General features: G+C 35.4%; 1 protein-coding gene across 9 annotated transcripts in view; it reads right to left on the minus strand.

The window, feature by feature from the left end:
- The window catches only part of CDK14 (cyclin dependent kinase 14), a 602,339-nt gene that overhangs the window by 201,394 nt on the left and 375,990 nt on the right, over positions 1-24,955 (minus strand). For all 9 annotated transcript variants that reach the window (XM_032253088.1, XM_032253082.1, XM_032253085.1 and 6 more), the window contains one exon: positions 16,166-16,259. In XM_032253088.1, coding sequence (XP_032108979.1) covers positions 16,166-16,259 — 94 coding nt within the window. The remainder of the gene's footprint in view (positions 1-16,165; positions 16,260-24,955) is intronic.

Here is a 24,955-nt window from a genome sequence, read left to right on the forward strand (position 1 = left end):
AGCTATGTATTCTGAGAGTCAGTAGCAGGACTGAATTTCCTTTTTTCATTATTTTTGGTAGAACACACAGACCTTAGGGGTAAGCTACCAGCACCAATATGTCTTCAAATTCTTACTAGTCTCCCTTAAGGGAAAAAGAAGGGAATTAATCTGACATCCTAGACAGTATACTGTTTCTCCCCAATATTTAAAAGCCTATTTCATTGGGATAATATTTTATCATAGACAGAAATAAAGAAAGCATTTCTAACCAGAAACTGCTTCAGAGCATAAAGATAAACACTAATTTTGAGAGTTTAAGACAAAAAAAAAAAATCAGCAACAGTAACAAAAAAACTAATATTTCTGCCTGCTTTGTAGTTGCTATTTCTGAATTTAGTTATATGTTTCCAAAAACCAATCTGACATGAATAGCTTGCTCCCATAAATTTTATTCCAGTGAAGACCATACAAATATGAAAAAAGGCATTTAGAAATACACTGATTTTTAAATGTGTGGTCCTCTTAGTTACTATGTTGAACTCCTGAATTTCCCAAAGCATAAAGAAACATTCCAGATGATTCCCCTGACAAGCTGCTCTTTTGAGAATGTCATTAAATGTGAAGACCTCACTTAGATAATCTCCTTTCTTAAGAGTTTGGGAAAAAGTCTCTTAAAACAAATTCTTATCTTTGTCTTTCTTTTTCTATTTTCTATAACTTGTCATACATATTGTCACAGGTAGCCCTGAAGCAAGAAAAGTTCTCAGAGAGCAGCCTGGGTCATGTTGAGGGAACAGAGTACCCTTTGTCATTGTACAACACCTTAATAAACTACTTATACCAACAGGAATCTCAGTATCTTTTGATGTACCTGGCTACATCCTTCTATTACTTTCTTGAATCTTATCCTAATGTTATAAACATATGCTGTGGCTTGTCAGGCCTGACTATCAGTGGAAACAATCTGGAATAAGTGTGTATATCAGCAAAAAGTAAGCCACGGCTGTTTTTTGGCAAAAGGTAAGCCACAGCCACAGGATCCCATAAGAAGAGATGGTAAAACACTGAGCAGTGAATTGGAAGTAGCCTATAGAAGACTGGTTTGTAGTTTTTTTTAGTTAAGTGTGGGGTTGTGAACACTGAACTCAAATTATAGGCTAGATTCCTGGCATCTGTCAAACTCCACTCTTGAGCTGTAGGCCTACAGAGGATGGTAAGTCAAAAAGCAAGAGGAAATGAGCATTTTACTGTGTATTTTTCAGCTCACTAACTTTCTAAGCAAAGAAATAGCAAGCAGTTGCCTTCTTTAAACAACAAAAAAACAAAAATTCAGCTTGCTTATTGTGGTATTTTCATAAATAAAATCACCACTTTAGAAACCAGAGGTCAAATAATTGTATACATCTGTAGAGAAAATGTAACTATTTCATCATATGGCTCAGTCATTACTTTTTTCAAATTGGTATTAAAGAAATGATAATGCTAAAGTGCTGGGTGAGACAGAAGAGTTATACCACTAAGTAATAATTTTTTGTAAATCACAAAATATCTATGTTCGAACAAATACGCCACTCTTAAAGGTAGAAGGTTGATTATTTTATATTAAAGTCACTGAGTTTTGTGTGAAGGATAATACGGTATTACATCTCTTACCTTTTTTGAAGTAATATTGATACAGCTCTGCTGAAATAAGTGAATGCTTCCATTTTAACCAATTCATACCAACTTAAATACACAGGAAGAAGATCAGCAGCAATGTCTCCCAACAGTACTTCCTAGCCCCAGAGTACTGATGACAGGTTTTTGTTTGTTTTGTTTTGTTTTGTTTTTTTGAGACAGGGTCTCACTCTGTCACCCAGGCTGGAATGCAGTGGTACAATCTCGGCTCACTGCAACCTCTGCCTGACAGGTTCAAGTGATTACCCTGTCTTGGCGTCCCAAGTAGCTGGGACTACAGGCATGTGCCACCATGCCCAGCTAATTTTTGTCTTTTTTTTTTTTTTTTTTTTATAGTAGAGGCAGGGTTTCACCATGTTGGCAGGGCTGGTCTCAAACTCCTTACCTCGTGATCCACCCGCCTCAGCCTCCCAAAGTGCTGGGATTACAGGCGTGAGCCACTGCCCCCTGGCCCTAATGACAGGTTTTTAATGCTTCACCTTGATTGCTTATTATACTGCTAGTTTCTTTGCTTCACAGCCTGGTATTTACTTATCTTGGCACCTCCTGCTATGGTTTAAAGGTGTTCCCCCAAACCTCAAGTTTTAGAAACCTAATCCATAGATTCACATGTTGATGACAGTTGGAAATGGGACCTTTGGGAGGTAATTAGGATTAGATAAACTCAGCAGGGTGGGTTCCCCATGATGGAACTGGTGGCTTTATAAGAAGAACAGAGAACCTGAGCTGACATGCTCTTGCCCTCTAGCCATCTGATGCTCTCCACCACATTAGGACATAAGAAGGCTCTCACCAGATGTGGCCCCTCAGCCTTGCACTTCCTGGCCTCCAGAACTCTAAGAAATAAATTTCTTTTCTTTATAAACTACCCAGTCTGTGGTATTCTATTACAGCAACAGAAAATGGACTAAGACACCTCTCTACCCCACCTACCGCAGTTTCCATAAAATTGTCAGGGAATAAATATTTTTATTGCTTACGTGTCTATTCTCTTTTGCACTGTGTCTCACTGACAGAAGATGAAATTCCTAAAAGCACAATCTTACTATTAACTCAAAAGAAAAGAATGGATTTTGTGGACACTATTCTGCTTCCATTCATCCATGGCATCCTTTTTTTTTTTCATAGACTTTATTTTTTAAAGCAGTTTTATATAACGGCATATTTTATTGCTTCCAAAAATTACCTTAACATTTGGAAAGATAAACAAAAAACACATTATATTAATCTAAAATACTTTTTGTTAGAAAGGAAGTTAAAATGTCTTTCAAGTTAATGCCTTTTCCACTTCACATCTAATTTGACATCATGGTATATCAGAAATATCAAAATAATGAGATGAGCCACTCTATGCACTATCTGATTATTTACGGCTAAACAGGATTTTTGCTGTAAGGTGGAATATTAATAAGGAATTCACAATCAATTTTAGTTCCTTTATTATTTCACCTCCATAATATCCTCAGAATGGCAGTCCTGTTACTTAGTAGTAGAAAGAACATTTAATAAAAGTTTTGTCAAACTTCTTCAAAATAGAAATTCATTGAAGCCCACTGGCAGGCTTATATTAACACCTCTCAGCTGTTTACTTTCTACTTGGCAAACATGAAACATTTTAAATACCAAATTTTACTTAGAGCAAATTGATAGTAATTTGTTCTCTTGAGCTTCAAGAAAAAGAACGCTGCATCTGAATGTTAAATGTTACCTGCCATTAGTGACTTAGTTATTATTAGCACAAGGAACTGCAACAAGAGAAACTGACAAAATTCATTAATTTGGATCTATTTTTAAACACACAAATGAAAGAGGAAAAATCATCTTTATGATTTTTAAACTTTGGCTCTCAACATCATTCCCACAGAATTCTCCAAAAGATGTCTGGACAGGAACACAGAGAAGTTCAAGAAACGTTCCTGGCCTCTGCAATAATTCTGTCATCGCAAGTCAATATCTAAGCAGCATCAGGGCACATACTGTTTGCATCACACAAAGTACTCCTGACCTTCCTACACCTACTCTCAAATCCTAAACTCTATTAGGAGAATAAGAGCAAAACAGCTGTAGTACAAGGCAGACACTAAAGAGAGACAGCAGGAAGGTTTAGGCAAAGAGGCCAAGAGGTCCAGGTGAAGGAAAGAGAATTTCTAATTGAAAAATCAGAGAAAAATTCACTGGCGAGGGGGGAATATTTCATATATTTTGAATGATGGGTTATATTTAGACATTGGAGATAGAGAAAGAGGAAAATCTGGCAGATACTTAGGCACAGAAGTTTAATAGCACCGTATGTGTCTCTAAACCAATTCTTGCATCTTTACCAGGGATTGACCAATATGAAAGGTAAAATATGACAATACTGACATTTGCTTTTGTCCTGCAGAAGAATATATTCCCACACAAAGATTCAGATTCACTGACAACTTTCATGTCTAGAGTTGTTCAAAATTAATAGAAGCCTGAATTTATATTAGGTATTATATTAAGAAAAATTTAATTGAATGGTACATTTAAAATACAGTTTTCAACACTTCCAGTAGAACTAAATCCACAAAGAGATTTTAGTAAGAATACAAAAGCCATAGCCTACATACATACACATTACCTGGAAATGTATGACTGTCATTGTCAAAAGAGACAAATGAGATAGAGAACAAATTCAGCTCCAAGGTCAGATAATCTGTTAACTTGACTTAGAATAAAACTGTTCTCTAAAGGAAATGCTTCAATGACTTGGGTAGATTATTTTATATGATAAATTTTAATCAAACCACCATAGCTTTTTTATCAAGTATATAATAGTGAGACATAAGAGATCAATTTAGGATAGAATATTTTGAGGAGGTTTTTTTCTTGCTGGGGGTTGGGCAGGAGATGATACAAGGTCAGGTTTTAAATGAACTCATGCCTCACTAAAAGATTAACACCCTGGACAGATTTAACCTTGAGGGTAAAGACTTCTGAAGCATAAGAGAAGGTATGTTGCAAAATGAGAGTGGAAAACAGAATGTCAATCAAGTGGCCAGGTAAGATAAGAAGTCACAGTGCCGGGACATGACGATTAAACATCTTCATTTGCTTTTGTATGCAACTCTAGTAATAGTCACCTAATAGTAGTAGCACAAAGCCATGAATATACTCATTTTAAAGGAGGGTCCCTTGAGGTCCTATCAGAAGTATCTCTGTGAGAAACAAAAGACACAGTCTAACTGAAAAATGATTTCTACATTCCAGATAGAATATCCTCACTATCTAGGTTTTAAGGTTGTCATATAAGGCCAGAAAACTTAAAACATGCTTAATATTTCAAAGATTTCCCTGTACCTTTTAGAGTACAGTTCTTAAGAGAACTCATCAACCAGGGACTGCTTATCTGTTTGAACACAGGGGGATGTCCCATCCCCTGAGACTGATTCAGAAGGTCCTGAGTGGGGTCTAAGAATGTGTATTCAACGAATAATTTCTAAGTCATTCTAAGACACAGTCCTGATTAAGAATCAGAGCAAAAACAACTAATCAAACAAAAAGACAAAACAGAGTATTTTGATGGAAGAGTAAGTGGATTTGGCATTTAGTCTCAGTTCTGGCATACACTAAACATGTCTTCTTAGGAAAGTTCAGACGATCTCTAAAGACAATTTTCTCAGCTACGAAATAAGAGTAATAATAGTATCTTCTCTTTCTTGGTCATGGGCTATATTAGTTATCTATTAGTATATGTCTATAAAAAAGATATATTAGTTATCTATTGGTGTGGAACAAGTAACTACAAAACTCAGTGGCTTTAAGTAAGAAATATTATTATCTCACAGTTTTCTTTGGTTAGGAATTCCAATGAACCTTGCCTAGGTACCTTCAGCTCAGTCTTTCACAAGGAGGCAATTAAGGTGTTAATTATGGCTGTGGTCTCATCTGGGGAAGGATCTACTTCTAAGCTCACTCACAAGGCTTAAGTCAAGCCTCAGGTTTACACTGGCTGTTGAATGGAAACACTGAGCGTCCCTCTACAGAGCACCTTGCAACATGGCAGCTGGTTTCCCTCAGAGTGACCCAGTAAGAGAGGAAGACAAGGTGAGCAAGAAGTAACTATCATTTTGTCACCTAGTTTCAGAAGCAATATCCCATCACTTCTGCCATATTCTAGCCATTAGAAGCAAGTGACTAGGTCCACCCACGTTCAAGGGGAGAGCATTACACATGGGCATAAACATCAGGTGGTGGGCACACTAGGAGCCATCTTAGATGCTGTCCACTACAAAAGATAACGTATGTAATATTCTGAGGAATAAAACAGTTGGGGAAGCATCCTCCAAATGAAAGAAAGTTTTACCCAGGCAGACTATGAATTATGAAAATGCGCTTTATGGATAACATTCAGAGAATCTGCTAAGAAGTGTCACCCCACCTCCTCGCTTGCCTTAGATGCATCACACTATGGCAGTATTTCACCATCTTTTTCAGTCTGACACATCTGTGAACTTGTTAGTCAAAAAGGGGGGGGAACGGTGAGCAAATGAGGGATCTCATGACCCACCAAGTAACAATCTGACAATTCATGCTTTATATTTAGCACGGGAAGCAGTGATATAACGGCTATAAGGAGTATGGGAAAAACAAAAAATTCAGGAACTTGATAAAATTGTTTCCCAGAGTCTTTTCCCTACAAAGCTGTTTATCAGCTCAACTTGGAGATATGCTCTAATGAAAATTTATATGGTCAGCGTGGCAGCTTGAAAACACAGCCCCAACATTCTTGACATTCCTATGTACAACTGGGATCTATGTCTCCTACCCTCGACTTTGGGTGAGGGTTTGTGACTGCTCTGACCAGGAGAGAGTTACTGCGTGACTTCTGAAGCTAAATTAAGAGAAACCACACAGTTTCCATCTGGTCCTCTTGGACCACCCACTCTTGGAACCCAACCACCATGCCATAAGGAAGTCCAAACCAGCCCACGTGGCAAGAACCCTTGGAGAGCCCTAAGACTCTGAAGAAAGAAACAGAAATGTTTGGCTAGTCCCAACCCTGATTGGTCGAGCTCCAGCCACCATGTGTCTGCAACACAAGTCCAGAACTGCCCAGCCAAGTCCTTACTGAATTCCTGACCCTGAAACCATAAAAGAAAATTTAAAAATGATTATTGTTTACTTAAACTAGGGAATTTTGAGGTGGTTACATGAGAAGAAATAAGCAGAACAACCAGAAATTAGTCATATATGTTGACAATAAAGTCATGTATAATAAGACAGTAATATAAAACAGCAATAAATTTTTTTGAAAACATTTAAGACAGACCACAGAGGTAATCATAGCCTCCAGAAGAGTCTTGGTATTACTACAACTGAAAAACATTTACAGGTAGTAGAAATGTATAAAAGCAATCTTATGTTAATAGAAAAGTAAAAAAACTAACACAAATCATAGAAATTGGAAAGACAGCATTTCTATTTCCATAATAATGTTTCAGATAAACAATAGATTTAAAAATCTGGTCAGCAACTATTTCCTCCTATCATATCAGCTGCAGATCATTTGCTATTTCACCAGCATTACGAATACTATCCATTCCCTCAACATCTGCCTGCCATACGCACATAACTGTGCCAGCCATACCCCACTCCCTTTCATGTAGGAATCATGCCGATCATAAAATCTTAGAATCTCTTCTTTCTCCTCTAAAACATTTATTAAAATCCACCCCTCCTTCCTTCCTTTCGTTTCAGAAAAATTTTTCATCCACATTTCAAGGCACCGTCTCTTCTACCCATCCTCTCTTGCCTGCTCCAATACTCCTTGATCCATCAAATATGCCCTCTTGGATCTTTGGTGTCCTTTACCTTACAAATACCCTGGTTTTCATTATCTTAAAAATACTTAATTATAAAATATATGAATATTGATTGAAAAATATCCTCAAGATAACATCAATCCTCTTCACTGACCCAATTCTCAAAGCTGTCAACAGGCTCAGTGTTTTCCAATTCTTTACCACCCCCTCACTCTGTAAATCCATTGTAACCTGGCTTCACATATTCAGCACTCCTGGAAATGTTCTCTCAGAAGTTACCAACCAGTGGCTTGTCTAAGCTTTCTGAGTATTTGATGCAGCTGATATATATTTCCTTCTTGAAATTTTTCTCCTTTTGACTTCAAAAAAAGTGCTCTCTGGGTCTCTTCTTCCTCTGAATATTCTTTCTCCATTCTTTCCTCTGAACCATCATCTACTCTCCAAAACAGAAACATTTCCATTTTCTTCTTCTATCTATACTAATTCTCATGGTGAACTGACTCAGAAGCCCAAATCCCTAGCCCCAGGATAATTCTTACTTGGAATATGGATGAAGTTGTACTTCAAGCTCTGTTGATTCATTCAATCTATTGCCTGAATTGTAACATATACAGAAATTTAATGTTCTATACACAGCAAACATTTCCCAAATAAGAAAATGCTTCATATAAACGACGCCAAAGTAACAAGAGCATCAGAAATCACCTCAATACATGGGAGAATAATCCTTAATTTAACAAATTCAGAAAAGAGAATTCTCATCTAATACTATTTTTATTAAACTCACCCAAGTTGCTACTTCCTCTGCCGCAAATGCTCCGGTCTCTGTTATTTGTGAGTTTGGTGCCCGAACAAACTTCAGTGAACAAGTATCACCTCTGAGAGAAAACTCCCCAGAATATGGTATGTAAAATGGCATCTCTCATAATGGCACTTAAGAAATACATTATATATTTATTTTCTCAATGTCTATCTTTCCTTTCAAGAATATCAGTTCTATGAGAGGAGTGATGTTCTTTTGTGTACTGCTGTCTCCTAAGAACATGAAAAGATTATTTAGCCCAGAGCAAGCACATAATAAATATTTGTTGAATAAATGAATAACTTAGAAAATGATTTATAAAAAGCTTCTGGTACTCTAAGGCAAAAATACTGAAGTAAAAATAGTTCTTTTCACTACATGAGTTAATTCAAATCTCTAGGTCACAAACAGCTTGTCTTTTGCTAGAAGTTTCTTTGTAAGAAGTAATGTTATCAGCTATTCTACAGATGGATATCCCACTGTCTTAGCTTTCATGTAAGACAAATGACATTACTGGAGCTTGCTACCAACATTTCTATTGGCTTAAAAGCATGGAACTTTCTTTATCAGAACATGCATATAATGTCTCCATGCATGAACAACTCAATGCTTATTTCTCTAATATCTTCATTTTCACTGGATCTCTTCTCAACTTTTTTCTTCTACATAGACTTTTTGTTTGTTTCATAGAACTCCTGACCAGGGAGAACCTTAAGATGTTGTTAGTCCAGGGCTTTTCAACCTTTTCTCGGCAGTGGGATCTAGTTCACATGCAAAATCTTAATACAAGCAAAGCCAAGAGCGGACAACCTAGAACTATGCCTCCCTCTGAGGCTACACCTGCCTTCACTCCAGCATCACTGAAACATCAAGAAGAATCACAGCTCTCCTTTGAAAAACCATGGAAAGTCTAGCTTTTCTTAATAAACCAACATGTGTTTTCTGTGTTGACACTTATACTTTTGGGGCAGGAAATCTTTCTTTCCCTCTGGGCTAAAAACATTTACTGAGCACATACAACGTGCCACATACTGCATAAGCAGTGTGCAGAACATGCTGGGAACAACCAAGGAAGGAATCGGCTTCATAACCCACCACCCCTACCTGCAGAACATACCTGAGCTGATGCACTATCTTGCTCCAGGGAGTAATTTTCTTTTTCCATTCTTGTCCTTCATTTATCTGCTGGTCACCCTTCCCTTGATTTGTTTCACTGTACTGGTTCTCCCCTGGTCTAACTCCCCAACCCCACAAAACATGAACATCCCCTACAGTTTAGGCAATGGTCTACTGCATTTCCCTCTACCGTCTCATGATTCAAGAACTAGTATGATGTGGGAGTCATCACTGTCTCTTTTGGGTGAATGGCTCCTTCATTCACATTCATCTCCCTAATTTTGTTGTGTATGAGTTATATACTGGACATGTCCATCTTGGGTCACCCACCATCACATAAAGTTCAGTAACTTGAGCTGTCTTCTTGCTCTCCCTCCAGTGGTACTCCTTTTCAAAGTTCCCATTATTTTCAATGACCTTGCTAATCACTTAGTTCCCAAATTTGAAACTTTTAAGTTATCTTTGACTCTTTTTCTTTTTCATCATCTATATCCAAGATGTATGACAACAGTTTTGCAACATCTTTCTGACTTCATTTTCTGGAAGCTATTCAAATGTTGCTGACTATATTTTTGAGGCAAGTAGTGGCTGTGTCTGTTGGTTCACCACCACAGTCACAGTGACTTTCACATAAGATGCATAATAATCTTGCTGAATGAATGAATAATTAAATGGGGTAAAAATTTGCAATGCTTACTGTAGCATAAAAACTGCAAGCAAATCATCTAGTAACAGGGAAATGTATGAGTCTATTATTTAGGCACATCTTAAAGATAGTATAGAATAATTAAAATAACATTTTCAACTATATATTAATGGCTTGGAAATGGTTCTCCATTTAATGTTCAAGAGAAGCTGAACACAAAACGATAAATTTATTACAAACTCAACTGTGAAAAACTAGAAGATGGAATACAAAAATGTTTAATGTTGGTTATATCTCAGTAATGATTTTTTTCTCATACTTTTCTTTCACTTATATACAGTTGATTCTCTGAAAAGGATTTTTCACCATGTAAATGACTTTGCCTATAGACGAGGCTTGAAGGAAACAAGTACAAATTAAGAGGTACTTGTTCCAGGGTGGGAGATAGAGTATTATAATCTATTGTCCCTATTTGTTTTTCTAAACTTGACTTTAAAATTGTAGCTTAGTATTTTCAATATTCTTCACTCCAACAGGTTTTGTTTAGTTCTCTACTTCTGCCAGTCTTTATATAGTTGAGTTTATCATTTTATCATATTGTATTTTTCTTTTTTAGAGACAGGGGCCTCACTCTGTCACCCAGGCCGGAGTGCAGGGGCACAATCATAGCTCACCTTGAACTCCTGGGCTAAGTGATCCTCCCACCTCAACTTCCTGAGTGGCTGGGACCATAGGCACGTACTAACACACTGTATTATTTTTGCTAAAATGCTCTTAATATTACTCTCTTATTATACTGTTTTATTATATTATGGATAAAATGATATTTAAAAATACTAAACTATCAAAGTGTAGTCTTGAACATTCAACCTCACCTTCTAACCACTCCTATACTACTGCCTGATGTCTCCTTTCCCCCTTATTTTCATGTGAAATCTTATACTTTCTTTAATGCTTAGAAAAATTGTATTAGAAATTTTTTCTTTAAATACCCATAACTTATACATAATATAGTAACATTAAGCATTTTTTAAAAATTAAAAATGGTTAGAGCTATAAGACAATACAGAGCTAGTGACAATATCACTTAGGTTAATTTCCTCCTTTACAGGAGGAAATCTGAAAAGGTGGCTTACTAGGGGTGGAGAGTGAGGTGGGGCAGAAAACAAAAAAAACACCTTGGATTAGAGCACAATATTTAACTCTTAGAGTTCACTATTTTGACGAATATCGAATCCACTGTTACTGCTAGGTCTCACATCTGCTGATCAATTGTTCAGCAATTATTCATGACTCCATTTCTAAAGTATGTCTTGCCCACCTGCCTTGATTGTCATGGTCATTTTCTCCAGGCTGACATCACAACACATAATTATTTTACATCGTCATTGTACCTAGAGCTACAGAGTAACTGCTGATGCAGTATGGCAGGAATGACTTAAAGCAAATCCAGTAACGGTAATGATGTACAATCAAATAATGTACAATAATTTAACAATAGGTGGATGAAATTTCATTGTAAGCCAGGAAACTCAGGTGACAAGGAAAGGTGTGATTGTCAGGGTTATCAACATTCAAAGACAGAGAGAAAAAGAACAGATCTGAAAAACAGAATCATGCCAGCTCCTTTGTCATGACTGTTATACAGTGGGCCATGAGCCACAGAGACCCAGAAGCACTGCCAAAGGTTTCAGACAGCTGTGCAAGCATTCCCTGCCATTTGTTCAGCTGTTTTGAAGCGAGAGAGACACATATTCCCAGGGTTGCACTAAGTACCCTTCTTTTTCAATTCAGAATAATATGATTAGAATACAATTTTTTATTAGTTGTAATTTTGTCATTCTGAATATATATTCACCTGGATGAATGCATTTGCTGCTTATTTTCCAACTAATGGAGGTGAATAGAATACACCGGGCCACATTAAAAAATAAGCAATGCTAAAGAAGTGAAAAAAAATACTCTTCCCGCCTAAGAGCAGAGTTACTGCTTGGAGAAATAGGTGCCTATTTACCTGGCAGTTCAAAATGTCTTGAATATAATTTATCAAAATTCCATCATCTTCCTTCCTTCCTTGCATGTAAGTATGACAGTGTCAAGGAAAATGATTTAATGGTGAAATTTCAAATTGTAGCATATCCCAGCTCACCTTATATATATGAACATGGTTATTATGTTCCAGAAATGAATTCATTGAACTTGTTAAAATTGTGACTGCTCCCTTCAACCAAAGGAAGAAAAAAGAGAATAGGGCAAAAAGAACCTTAGAAAGAAAAATGTAAAGACTTTTACAAACTGATCTTTGTTTCCTTTCACATATTTTATAAAGACTCAGTGTGTGGGAGCTAATTATATTAGCTGTCTTGGGTAACAAGCTATTAATTTTGTGTTTCAAAGTTATTAATCATCTTTCTATATACAGTTCACAGGCAAATGAATGAACTTAATCCTCATATTAAAACACAAAACAAACCAAATAATCCCGTTTCATGACTTTTCAAGGTTGATTATCTCCTTGGCAATGCTTTACCAGAGGCCAGATATACAATTGCCAGTTTAGAAAAGAGTCTCTGGCAGTTTATCTTAGAGGTCTGTTAAAGCGAATTTAATTACTATTTAATAGTCATTCGTCTCCAGATTAGACATTAAAGGTCACAGAGAAAAAGCATTCTTTTTTTTCTCAGTGATTTAAGCATACTGGGTTTGTAAAATTTCCTCCTCCAATGATCATACCAGTCTTGAGAGAGACTACTTGTGTGATATATAGCTAATATTTGCAAATTCAAACAATCCAGTAGAGAAAATAAAATATTTACGATGATAATACTTAATGTCAAAAGAAGTCTTTAGATTTCTCTTCATCCGGCTTTGTCTAATTCTTCAGGGTAAAACGTAACATCATTTAATTCTAAAGCAGTAATTTTATATAGATGATGATCTTCATTTCCTAATTATCAAAGGACATTTTACTGTAAGAGGCATTACACGTGTAAAATAACTACAGTAAATGAAAGGGTTATTGCCATAAATCATGATGCTTATCTGCATTTGAGGGTCTCTGTGCGCTAATGAGAGCAATGGTAGTTTAGTGCATCAATAATCCCATAGGAAATTCAAAATGATTTATTTCTCTGACTTATTAAAAGCCTAGTCATAGCTCAAAGGTTTCTGAATACCCATAAAATTAGGAACCTAATGCCATAAAATTAAAAAAAAATAGCAAAAATTTCATACAGGAAGTAATCCAACAAGATATTACCCAATGGAAGTTACTCCTGTTAAACAAAGATTTCAAATGAATGCTCTGACTAAGCTACGCCAATAAATTATGTTTTATAAAACTCATATTTTGGTTCTTTTGCTGTATAACGTATCTCTTACATAACCCTTTCTTTCCCTTTATATTTAACCTAAAGTAATATATAAGTAGAGCTATTTCTTTCAGTATAATACCCCTTTTAAAGTTTTCTGCTTTCAAATGCAGTAGAGTAATAATTCTAGCATAAATCAGTAATTTGACAAGGTTACATAATTATTGTTCAACAGCTATTAGAGTGAAAAGTGGAGTCTAAAGCTTAGAAAATTATTCTCAGAATATAATTTAGTGATACTATTATTAGTATTATACATGAGCTTTACATAAATAAAAATGCTAAGTATTTGGAGATATGTTATTGCATAAAAACTTATATAAACTACAGACCATTAAAATTTCCTCTAGGCTATTTTTGTCAACATAAAATATATGGAAAAGTTTATATTTTTAAGAAAATTATCATGAGAAAGTTATTTAAAAGAATTAAATTTGAATAAAGTCTTGAGTAGAAGAAACAAACATGTTTATAAAAACTGTACATTTATGATAACAGCCATAAAATTGAATAACTTAATCTTAGATAAGAAAGTACAATTTTGTATTATTTCTATAGACTCAGTACAATCTCAATAAAGTGAATAAGAAATATTTTCTTGGGAGCAGACAGAAGAGAGGGTTTCATCAATTTAAATGAAGGGATGGACATGAAGAAGTAGTCAATACATTTATGAAAATTAAATTTTGTTAAAATAAGGACTTCTTATTATAATAATTATTCTTAACTAACAGGATGACTGTGCAATGAATATTTCTGGCAGCATTTTATTATAGTGGAAAACTGTAAACAAGCTGTCAATATTGGGCTGGTTAAGAAAATAATATCTCATCCATACAATTAAACACTCCCCAGTCATTAAGAATGATGATAGGTTTCTGAATTTATCTGTCATTGAAAGGTATCAGTTACAAATTGTTCAGTGAAAATAGCTGGTTCCAAAAGAATATACAAGTTATGATTCAATCTTTTCAAATATGTATAGAAAATATCTATAGAGGATATATGTCAAAATACTAGATGTGGTTTTCTCTGGGTAGTAGGACAAAGGGTAATTTTTCAGCTTGTAATCATTTTGACATTGTGGGAATTTTCCATTATAAAGATATACTATTTTTATAATCATGTTAACATTTGTGTATGAGCATTTATAGATATAAAATAAAATAAAATTGAAAGGAAGTGGATACAGATGGTTTCTGACAGAATTAAACCAACAGGACAACACTTTGAGGAAGGTTTCTGTGTTAGGGACTTTGCTGATTGTCCATTTGTTGTTAGTGCACAGTGACTCACAGGGGTATAGACTACTGTGTGGAGGAGTCACACATGCTTTAATTTCCTAGTTTCCAGTCTTCTTTTCTTATTTTATTGCTGTAAGTAAGGGGAACACAATAATGATGGAGACTCAGTTGATATCACTATGTTTTGCAGTTTCTATTCTATTCTATTCATATTGATAGCTATATTTTAATGTTGCACTTACTTAATTTGTCTAACTCTGATTTCATGTTTTAAATAATAGGTTTATATGAATATTAGCTAATGTAGAAACTCTACTGAATAAAAATATTTGGCATAAAATGATGTACTGAAAATTACAACGATTTTTATACATGTAAAGTATTTACTATGTGCCAAGCACAGTCCTAAAAGAACTTTGAATATTAGTCAATTATTCTTCAAAGCCACCTATGAAGCAGGTGTTATTATTATCCCTCATTTCACCCATGAGAAAACTAAAGCTCAGAGAGCTAATAAGTCCCTTGCTTAAAATCCCATGGTTAAAAAGTGACAGAGAAGGGTGATAAGCCCAGATAGTCTGGCTCCAGAACACTTACTTTTGACATATTTTCAAAAGTTTAAGTAAGCTTTTAATTTTAGGATAGTTTTAGATTTACATAAAAGTTACAAAACATAATACAGAGAGCTCATGTATACCCCTCACCCAGTTTCCTCCTCTAGTTAAATCTTATATAATATGGTACATTTATCACAGCTAAGAAACTCACATTTGTACATTAACTAAACAACATACATAATAATGTTTTTCTTTCCTAGTATTTCATCCAGAAGACCACATTACATTGAGTTGTCATGTCTCCCCTAGCCTCCTGTGATTTATGACAGTTTCTCAATCTTTCCTTGTTTTGGATGACCTTGACAGTTTTGAAGAATACTAGTCATGTATTTTATAGAATGTCTGTCATTTTTGACTTGTGTGATGTATTTTTTACAATTTAACTGGGGTTATTGTTTGAGGAGGAAGACCACAGAGGTGAGGTGCCATTATCAACACATCATATCAAGGGTACACACCAACAACATGACCTATCTTTATGATGATAGCCTTGAAGACCTGACTGAAGTACTGTTTTACTGGTGTCTCCATTGAGAGTCACCATCTTCCCACTTTCCATGCTCTGCTTTATGGAAAAATGTTATCAAAGTTCACAGTAAAGGGGGCTGAGGGAGTTAAACTCCACCCGTTTGAAGGAGAGGGGGTATCTATATTAATTATTTGGAATTCTGTCAGAGCCCTCATTTTTAACCCATTACTTTCTCTATATTGCTTCTCATGCCCTATTCATTCCTACCATTTTGACATGTTATTCATGTATAGTAGTATAAAAACACAATTCTTAACTGATTTCCTGCTTTTTCAAAGGTGCAAAACATATTAGAACTAAATGTGACAACAAATTTGTTTTAAATTATTTTCCACAGACTGCTATAGAATTAGAAATCAATTTTTCTCATAAATACTCTGTAAAGGACTTACCAGAAATATTCGTTCAAGTTGATCCTGAATGTCTTTCATTCCTGGAAAAGCAGCAACTCCTTGGATCATTTCAACAAAGATGCAACCTACTCCCCTACAGAGAGAAGAAAGAATCATTACAAAACTTCGATACATTCTGCTTAGAAAAACTAAATCTGAAATGAGAATATCCACTGCTACAGAAAAGAAGCAGTGTATAAACAGTATTCTTTCTTCCCTCTAACTTCTATTTAGATTCAGGGGTACATGTGTAGGTTTCTTACATGGGTATATTGCATGATGCTGAGGTCTGATGTATGAATGATCCCATCCCAGGTATGAACATAGTACCCCATAGTTTATCAACCCTTGTCTCTCTTTATTCCTCCTTCTTCTAATAGCCTCTAGTTTCTATTGTTGTCATCTTTATGTCATGAGTACCTCATGTTTATCTCGCACTTACGAATGAGAACATGCAGTATTTGGATTCCTGTTCCTGTGTTAATTCATGTAGCATAATGGCCTCCAGCTGCAACCACATTGCTGTAAACAACATTATTTCATTCTTTTTTATGGCTGTATAGAATTCCAATGTATATATGTACCCCATTTTCTTTATCCAGTCCACTGTTGATGGGCACCTAGGTTGAGTCCATGTCATTGCTATTGTGAATAGTACTGTGATAAATATGCGAGTGCATGTATCTTTTTGTCAGAATGATTTGTTTTCTTTCAGATATATGCCTAGTAATGATATTGCTGGGTTGCATGATAGTTCTAAGTTCTTTGAGAAATCTCCAACTTGTTTTCCACAGTGGCTGAACTAATTTATTATACATTCTCACCAACAGTGTATGAGCATTCCCTTTTTTCTGTAGCCTTGCCAGCATCTGTGGGTTTGTTTGTTTTTGACTTTTTGATAATAGGCATTCTGACTGGTGTGAGATAGTATCTATTTCCATTTCTCTGATGATTAGTGATGTGGAGCATTTTTCAGTATGTTTGTTGGCTGCTTACATGTCTTCTTTTCAGAAATGCCTGTTCATGTCTTTTGCCTATTTTTAATGGAGCTACTAGATAAACAGTATTTTTAATGAGCACCATGAGCTATCTAAGTGACATACGCCTAGATCCTATAACCTACTCACTCCTCCTACCCCCATCTACTGAACTGAAAGAACTCTAAATAGATCCAACTATACTGGACTCATAAAAGAGTGGAAACTAATAAAATAGTGCATTCTAGTGCTATTACTTATAGAATACAGTTAAAAAAGTCCTTAGCTTGATATATATGAGTCCCCAGTCATGTTCAAACATCCTTTTCCAACTATACTTCATAAACTCACAAAGTATTGTAGTCTCTAGACATTCATTCAGTGGTTCTCAATAGTCTTTGCATTAGAATCATCTGGAGAAGGTTAAGAAACTGCATATCTCTGACCACAAACCCCAGAGATTCTGTTCCAATTTGTCTAGACTGGAGCCCAGGCATCCACATGGGCTGCTCAGATGATTCAGGGCAGCTACAGTGAGAATTGCTGAGCCAGACTGATCTACCTGAGTGCCAAGCATAAACCTGTACCATTTTGCTCAAATTGCTTCACTACCTAGAGTACTCTCCTTCTTCACCTATTTACTTGATAGCTAATTACAACTCAACCTCTACAATCCTATTTAAATGCATCTCTTCCATGATGCCTTCTATGGATCTTTCATCAGACAGAACTGCTCCCCTTATGAGCTTATGGATTATGCCCTTACTCAATATATCAGCCATCTACTATGCTTGAAATTCTTTCCCAGCTTGACCTGCTATGCTTACAGTTCCCATCTAGCAAGTTAGTCCAGTATACTAAAAGACCTTGCCTCTCAGACTACTGCAGCTTGCACCTAACCCAACAGGTATAACCAATCCATAATATGGACAGAGAGTCAATTAGAGACTTCTGCTAGGACTCTGGAGAATGTGGCAGGATGGTAAGAAACTAGCATATGAAGATAGCTAAGTCACATTAGTGTCAGGGAGCCAGCATGAGTGGCCACCACACATTGCCGCAGATAAACTTCCCTGAACTGACTTGATTCTTGACTTCTGGAGGCCTAGATGTTCAGATAATCCAGTGTTTTGATTTTTTCCTAGAACTCTCTACCCACTGGAAATTCTCCAGACTTTAAAAAATGCCTCTATTTGAATAGGTTTATGTTTCCTGCAAGTATTCTAATAAAACCATAAACATATTGGGACCTTCTTCAACTGCTGCACTCATACTCAATTTAGGGCAAGCAAACTCTTGTATCTTTAATTTGTTTCAGAACCCTAGGGGTTAAGACCAAGTGACCTACTTCTCTAAAGCTACTCCAGCTGTTATCACAGTTGTATACAAACAATGTTTTGAATTAAAGAGGTAATATATTTGCAGAAATTGCTTCCCTATTATACCACATGATTCTTATTCAGGGTAAACACCAATCAATAGTATACAGTATCAAAATGACTAAAAATGAATGCCATTTTAAATCGTAGGATATAATTTTATTTAAGTAGAAAAGAAGTAATGTCAAACCAGTGTTCTAGGTATATGGGTTTTTACACAAGTTGTTTTCATTTTAGATTTGAGAGACAACATAGGTATCAAGAGAATTATTTTATTAATATATAAAATGCAATGATATGCTTATAAATATTAGGGCTTCAGATGTCTGGTTAAGTCTACTTAAAATTTCAGTATAGTGGCTTTCCAAATTTCTCTGTCAGGAATTATTTTCTAAGACTATTTTCTTCTTATTTAAGTTTACATAATAAAATATCTTGGGTCTTAAATAGCTACCTGCACCTTCCTTTTTTACATTCAGCATATCTTCTCTGCTCTCTACTTTTTGGCCTTCATTTTCCCCACCATAAGCTGCAGCTCTGAGTGTGAAGAGCCTCAGCAGAAGCCACAGCCACCCCCATTATGTACACAGCTAAGCTGGCTAGGAGAGTAACTATTACGCTGCCAGAACTACTTATAGAATTTATTTTAGCACTACTTGTGTTTAGTCTATATCATCTCCATAATATGTTACTTAGAACGATTAAAAGACAAATCTATGCTGCAATTCTATTCTGTTGGAATAAAATGATGTAGCATTTTTATAGGCTCTTATCTGCTTAGCTGGCTAAGACTTGGACTTTCATTTCTAGTGGATGTTTCCCATGACATCATCTTTTTCAAAGACACTTGAGGATGTACCAAAGAAGCTAAGAGAATTATACTTAAAGGAGTCACAAAAAGAAAATACGCAAGAAAATAGAAAAGTAGATGTATAAAACATATCGACATATGAATATAACAGAATTCCTTATTACTGGACTGTCTTATTGCTAAACAGCAATAAAAGCCCTTCAATGTAATATGAAGAAACTAGTGTCTGCTTTCTCCCCACCTCTTTCTACCCTCCATTAGCCCCATGCTCCCTCTTTTGATGGATTAAGTTGACTGCACTGAATGGTTTACTAAGAAAAAAAAATCATCCACTTAAGCACTATAATTTATGATATATAATCTTATATCAGGAAATGTCTCTTTTGTTGCTTTTTTTTGAGAATTTGAATAATCATGCAACTATCATCCACTTAGTCTAAATTTTTCAAGAATAAGAACTGGTCACAAAAGCTTACAATTAAAGGTGTCATAGGATGCATAGGTCATAGTATGTTCAAACTCTTAGTTTAAGATTAGTTACCATGTAAGGTAATATATAAACATCTACCTATGCTCATGTATTTTTCAATGTTTTTGAACTCAACATTTCACAATTTAATTTATGTCTGAGGTATATAAATGATTTTTTAAATCACAATTCAAAACAAAATTTTAAGCAGAATTGATAATTTGTTGTCAGTACAAGCAGAGTCAGACAACCTTTTAGGCTTGAAACTTATAAATTTGGGAATTTTTGATATTAAAAAGATTATGAAATTATAACTAAAAATTTGGCTACAAAAGTGCACTTAGAATTAACAAATCAGTCAAAAGCAATCACATAATTTTAAAGCTAACAAATAAAACAAAGAATCTGACATTCAGGAAAACAATGTAAAATTAACTATCTGACATTTATCATTAACTATGTGACAAATCTCTCTAATACATTTCTTTGTACAATTTTGGCTGTATAATCTTCAATTGATTCTTCTGAAAATTCTATAGTATCATTGTCTGTAAGGGGACTGTAGAGATAATTTAGACTCCTCTAGCATGATGATGACATTGGTTTGGAGGCATGTCTAATAGTTTAGATTTTTTTTTTCTCAGCTTCATTTCTCATTGTTGGTAAGGTCAGCAAACTTTTAGGACCATTGTCAATTTTGGGAAAACCTCTATCAAGTTTCTGTTTAGTAGATCTATATGGTATAAACACAGTAATTCTAATGTATTCCAGTTTACACAGTTCCTTGAGCATGAGAGGACATACTTAGCTCAGAGCGTAGGGTTAGGAAGGATTTGTATGCTTAATGCCTGAATGGGCTAGAAAAGTTGAAGCTGGTTGGATTATGGGGTGATGGCACTAGGAGTGGAAATATTCCAGGCTGAGAAAACAGAGTCTAGTAAACTGAGGGAGAAGAAGGATAGTTTATTTTACTAACTTAAAAAATTTTTTATTTTATATTTAGAAGACAGGAAAGCAATATATCACACTTGGACTACCTTTTATTTTATAAACATTAGGAAATTTTACTTGTTAAATTTAATTTTATAAATATAAGGAGCTTCCAAAATTATGCTGGGATCTATCCTGATTTCAGAGGATTTTCTTTCCATGTGTTTTCTTTCTACTCACATCCTACGTAAGTGCTCCTATATTGACAAAAGGAGAGGAATCAGGTTTTAAAAATTATCCCTTAAACTTTTTCTTCCTTAAAATCAACAGTAGAGGCTAGAGGCAGTGAAAGCTCCGCATGGTGTGCTGCTGACCTCTATCTCCAAATTTACATCATGCCTGTATCCACATTAGATATCCTCTGCTCCAGCCAAGCTGCTCCACTGTCTTCTCCTAAAACTTGCCACACTTTTTCCCATCCCAAGATTTCTGCATGGATTGTTGTTTCCCTTTACCCTCTCTGTATCTGGTTAATTGTTTTTTGCTATTCAGGGGTCAGTGTAAAGAGCTCTACTTAGAAATGTATTTCCCACTTCAAGGCAGTTCCTCCTTAGAGTCCCAGCCCCAGGGTCTCACCCTGCTTCCCCTAGTTTGTTCCCTTTATAACACTTAAAGATGATAATTTGTGTTTGGCTTTTGGGGTTGTGGCTCCTCTGGATGGAATATCTACAAGATCAGGGACAAGCTTGTGGACATCATCTATTCCCAGGACATAGCAGAGTGTCAGGCATATAACGAGGGCTCAAAAATATTTGCTGAATGAATCAAAAACAATGTAAACCTCTTTCCCCCTGGGTATTCTGTGTGAGATGAGTTTAGTGACTTGTTTCCAAAGAGTACAGTACGGAAATAGGAGTGGAGAGGGAGTGTGGATGGCAAATTTACAATAGAGAAAACTGGCAAACACTATCTCAGCCATGTGACAAAGGTTAACATTATCAGTGATATGTCATGATTTCCCATAAGAATGATGTTTATGAGCTTTTTCAAAAAAATAAACACAGAAATTGATCCCCTGCTCTTAAAGCTTGAAACATAATTTGTCTTATTTGAGTTCGTTTCTCAGGAAACCAAACTTCAGAAATCCCAGATAGTATTACGGAACTGAAACTCCTCTTCCTTATTCCTCCCTAATTCCTGTTTCCCCGCACGTAGCTACATTCCTTCCTCACTGTATAAACCCCCAATTTTAGTCAGCTGGGGAGATGGATTTGAGACTTTTCTCTTGTCTCGTCAGCTGCAGCACCCAAATAAAGTCTTCTTCTCTGGCAATACTCATTGTCTCAGACATTGGCTTTCTGTGCAGCAGGCAAATGGGACCTAGACTGAACCCCTGATATTTTGATAACAGTGCCAAGAACACTCACAGGAAAATCACAGGCACTTCCATAAATGCTGCTGAGAAAATTGGATATTCTTATGCAGAAGGACAAAACTAGACTCCCATGCCTCACAGTACACAAAATCACCCCAAAATGAATTAAAGATTTAAACATAAGGCCCAAATCTATAAAACTACTAGAAGAAAACGTAAGCGAAACACTTCAGGACACTGGTCTGGGAAAAGATTTTATAAATAAGACATCAAAAGCACAGGCAAAAAAAGCAAAAATAAACAAATGGGATTATATAAAACCAAAAGGTTCTACACTAAAAGCTTCTGCACAGACAGGAAGTAAGTCTCAAATCCATCTCCCCATCTGACTTAAATTGAGTTTTTATTTAGTGGGGTAGGAATGCTGCTACATGTAGGAAAACAGAGTGAAATGATCAACAGAATGAAAGAACAACCTACAAAATGGAGGTAAATATTTGCATACTACTTATATGATATTCTTAATGTCTAGAATATGTAAGGAACTCAAACATCTCAACCATGAAAAAATAATCAATCTTATTTAAAAATGGGCAGACGAGCCTAGGTCCAACGGTTGATGTCTGTAATTCTAGCAGTTTGGAAGCTGAGGTGGGAGAATCACTTGAGGCTAGGGAGTCTGAGACAAATATGGGTAACATAACAAGACTATCTCCACACACAAAAAAAATAAAAATAAAAATAAATTAGCCAGGCATGGTGGCCCACACCTGCAGTCCCAGCTTCTCAGGAGGCTGAGGTGGGAGGATTGCAGGAACCCAGGAGATTGAGGCTGCAGTGAACTACGACTGCAATACTGCGCTCCACCCTGAATAACAGAGAAAGACACTATCTCTTTAAAAGAACAACAACAACAAAAAGGGCAAATGGTCTGAACAGATATTTTCCAAAAGAAGACACAAATTGGCAAGAAACATGAAAAACTACTCAACATCACTAATCATCAGAGAAATGGTCATCAAAACTACAATGATTCACTCCAATTAGGATGGTTATTATGAAAAAGATTAAAAAATAAATTCTAGAGAGGATATGGAGAAAAGGGAACTCATATACTATTGGTGGGAATGTTCTATGGAGAACAGTATGGAGGTTTCTCAAAAAACTCCAAATAGAACTACCATATGATCCAGCCATCCCACTGCTGGGAATTTATCCAAAGGAAAGGAAATCAGTACATTGAAGAGACATTTGCACCCCCATATTTATTACAGAACTATTCACCAGAGCCAAAATAGAAAATGAAGCTAGGTATTCAACAACAGATGAATGGGTGAAGAAAATGTGGTCTATCTGCACAATGAATACTATTCAGCCATAAAAAAGAATGAAATCTTGTCATTTGTGACAATATAGATGGAAGTGGAGGACATTATGTTAAGTGAAATAAGCCAGGAACAAAAAGTTAAACACCGCATGTTCTCACTCATATGTGGAAGCTAAAAAAAGTCAGTGTCGTAGAAGTGAAAGTAGAACAGGAGATACTAGAGGCTGATAAGGGTAGGGAAGGAAAGTATAGGGAGACATTTGTTACAAAATTACTGCCAGAAGGAAGGAATAAGTTCCAGCGTCTTATACCACTGTAGAATGACTACAGTTAAGAATAATAAGACTATATTATATTTAATATATACTACATATATTACTAATAAGACTATAACAATAATACTATATTAGATAGTTTTGAATAGCTAGAAGGAAGATACTGAATGTTTCCAACACAAAGAAATGATAAATGTTTGAGATGAGGGATATGCAAATTACCCTGATCTGATCACTACACATTATATGTATCAAAACACCACAATGTACCCCATGAATATATAAATTACTGTCCATTTTAAAAACTTAAATTTGAAAATTAAGTTTAATATAAAAGTATTTGAAAACATATATATATATACATATACCCTATGGCAGAGGAATTCAAGGTAAAAAGATTTGTTTAAACTACTATATTTGGGGCAATGATGGGGTGGAGTGTATAATACAGAGAAAAAATAGAATTCATAGGGAAGGAGTAAGAACTTTTCTCCATTAGAACAGGGAAAGACAAGTTTAGTGTTACTTCTGTGGGAAGGTCTCCTGATCACTCAGACTATGTTAAGTCCCCTAACTCTGTGCTCTCAATGATACTTTCTACAACTACAATTTATTTATTTACTTGTAAATGTGTTAGCCACCATCACTTTTATCAGAACAAAGATTTGGTCTTTTACTTTTAAAGATATAGTCCAAATGACTGATAGGGGTTATGGTGATATGGCAACACTACCAGACCTGAATGAAATAGGGTTAGGTCAAAAAGGTACCAGCTAATATGCCTTATAATGCATGTATCTGTTCATCAAAGTCCTGTTGGGATTTTATGGTGTAGGATAACTTTTTATCTTTCAATTAAAATATGGATTAATTACATTCATCAGCACAGATAGAAAAAAATATCTGCATTTGACTCATGATATTTAAAAAGATATTGTTAACTGGATGGTAATTAACTCAATAAATGATTATATCACATGAGGAAACAGATTAAGACCTAAAGGTTATTATTTCTATAGTTGACATTAATCTAATTTTGGTTAGATTAAGATATCAAAAAAATAAAACATCGTTCTCCTTCATCCCTAATTCTCAAGGCAAAAGTTTGGCTTAATCTCAGTAGATAATGCAGAAAGACTAATATTTTAAAATATAGTGCAATTAAAATGTCAGAAAATATTGCCTAGATTTTAGTTTTTTATTTCATTCATGTGTTGGCAAAGGCTTGAGATTCCTTAGGACCCAGA

The sequence above is a fragment of the Sapajus apella genome, unplaced genomic scaffold (genome assembly GCF_009761245.1).
Source record: "Sapajus apella isolate SASKATOON/1434 unplaced genomic scaffold, GSC_monkey_1.0 scaffold81, whole genome shotgun sequence".
NCBI classification, from domain to species: domain Eukaryota; kingdom Metazoa; phylum Chordata; class Mammalia; order Primates; family Cebidae; genus Sapajus; species Sapajus apella.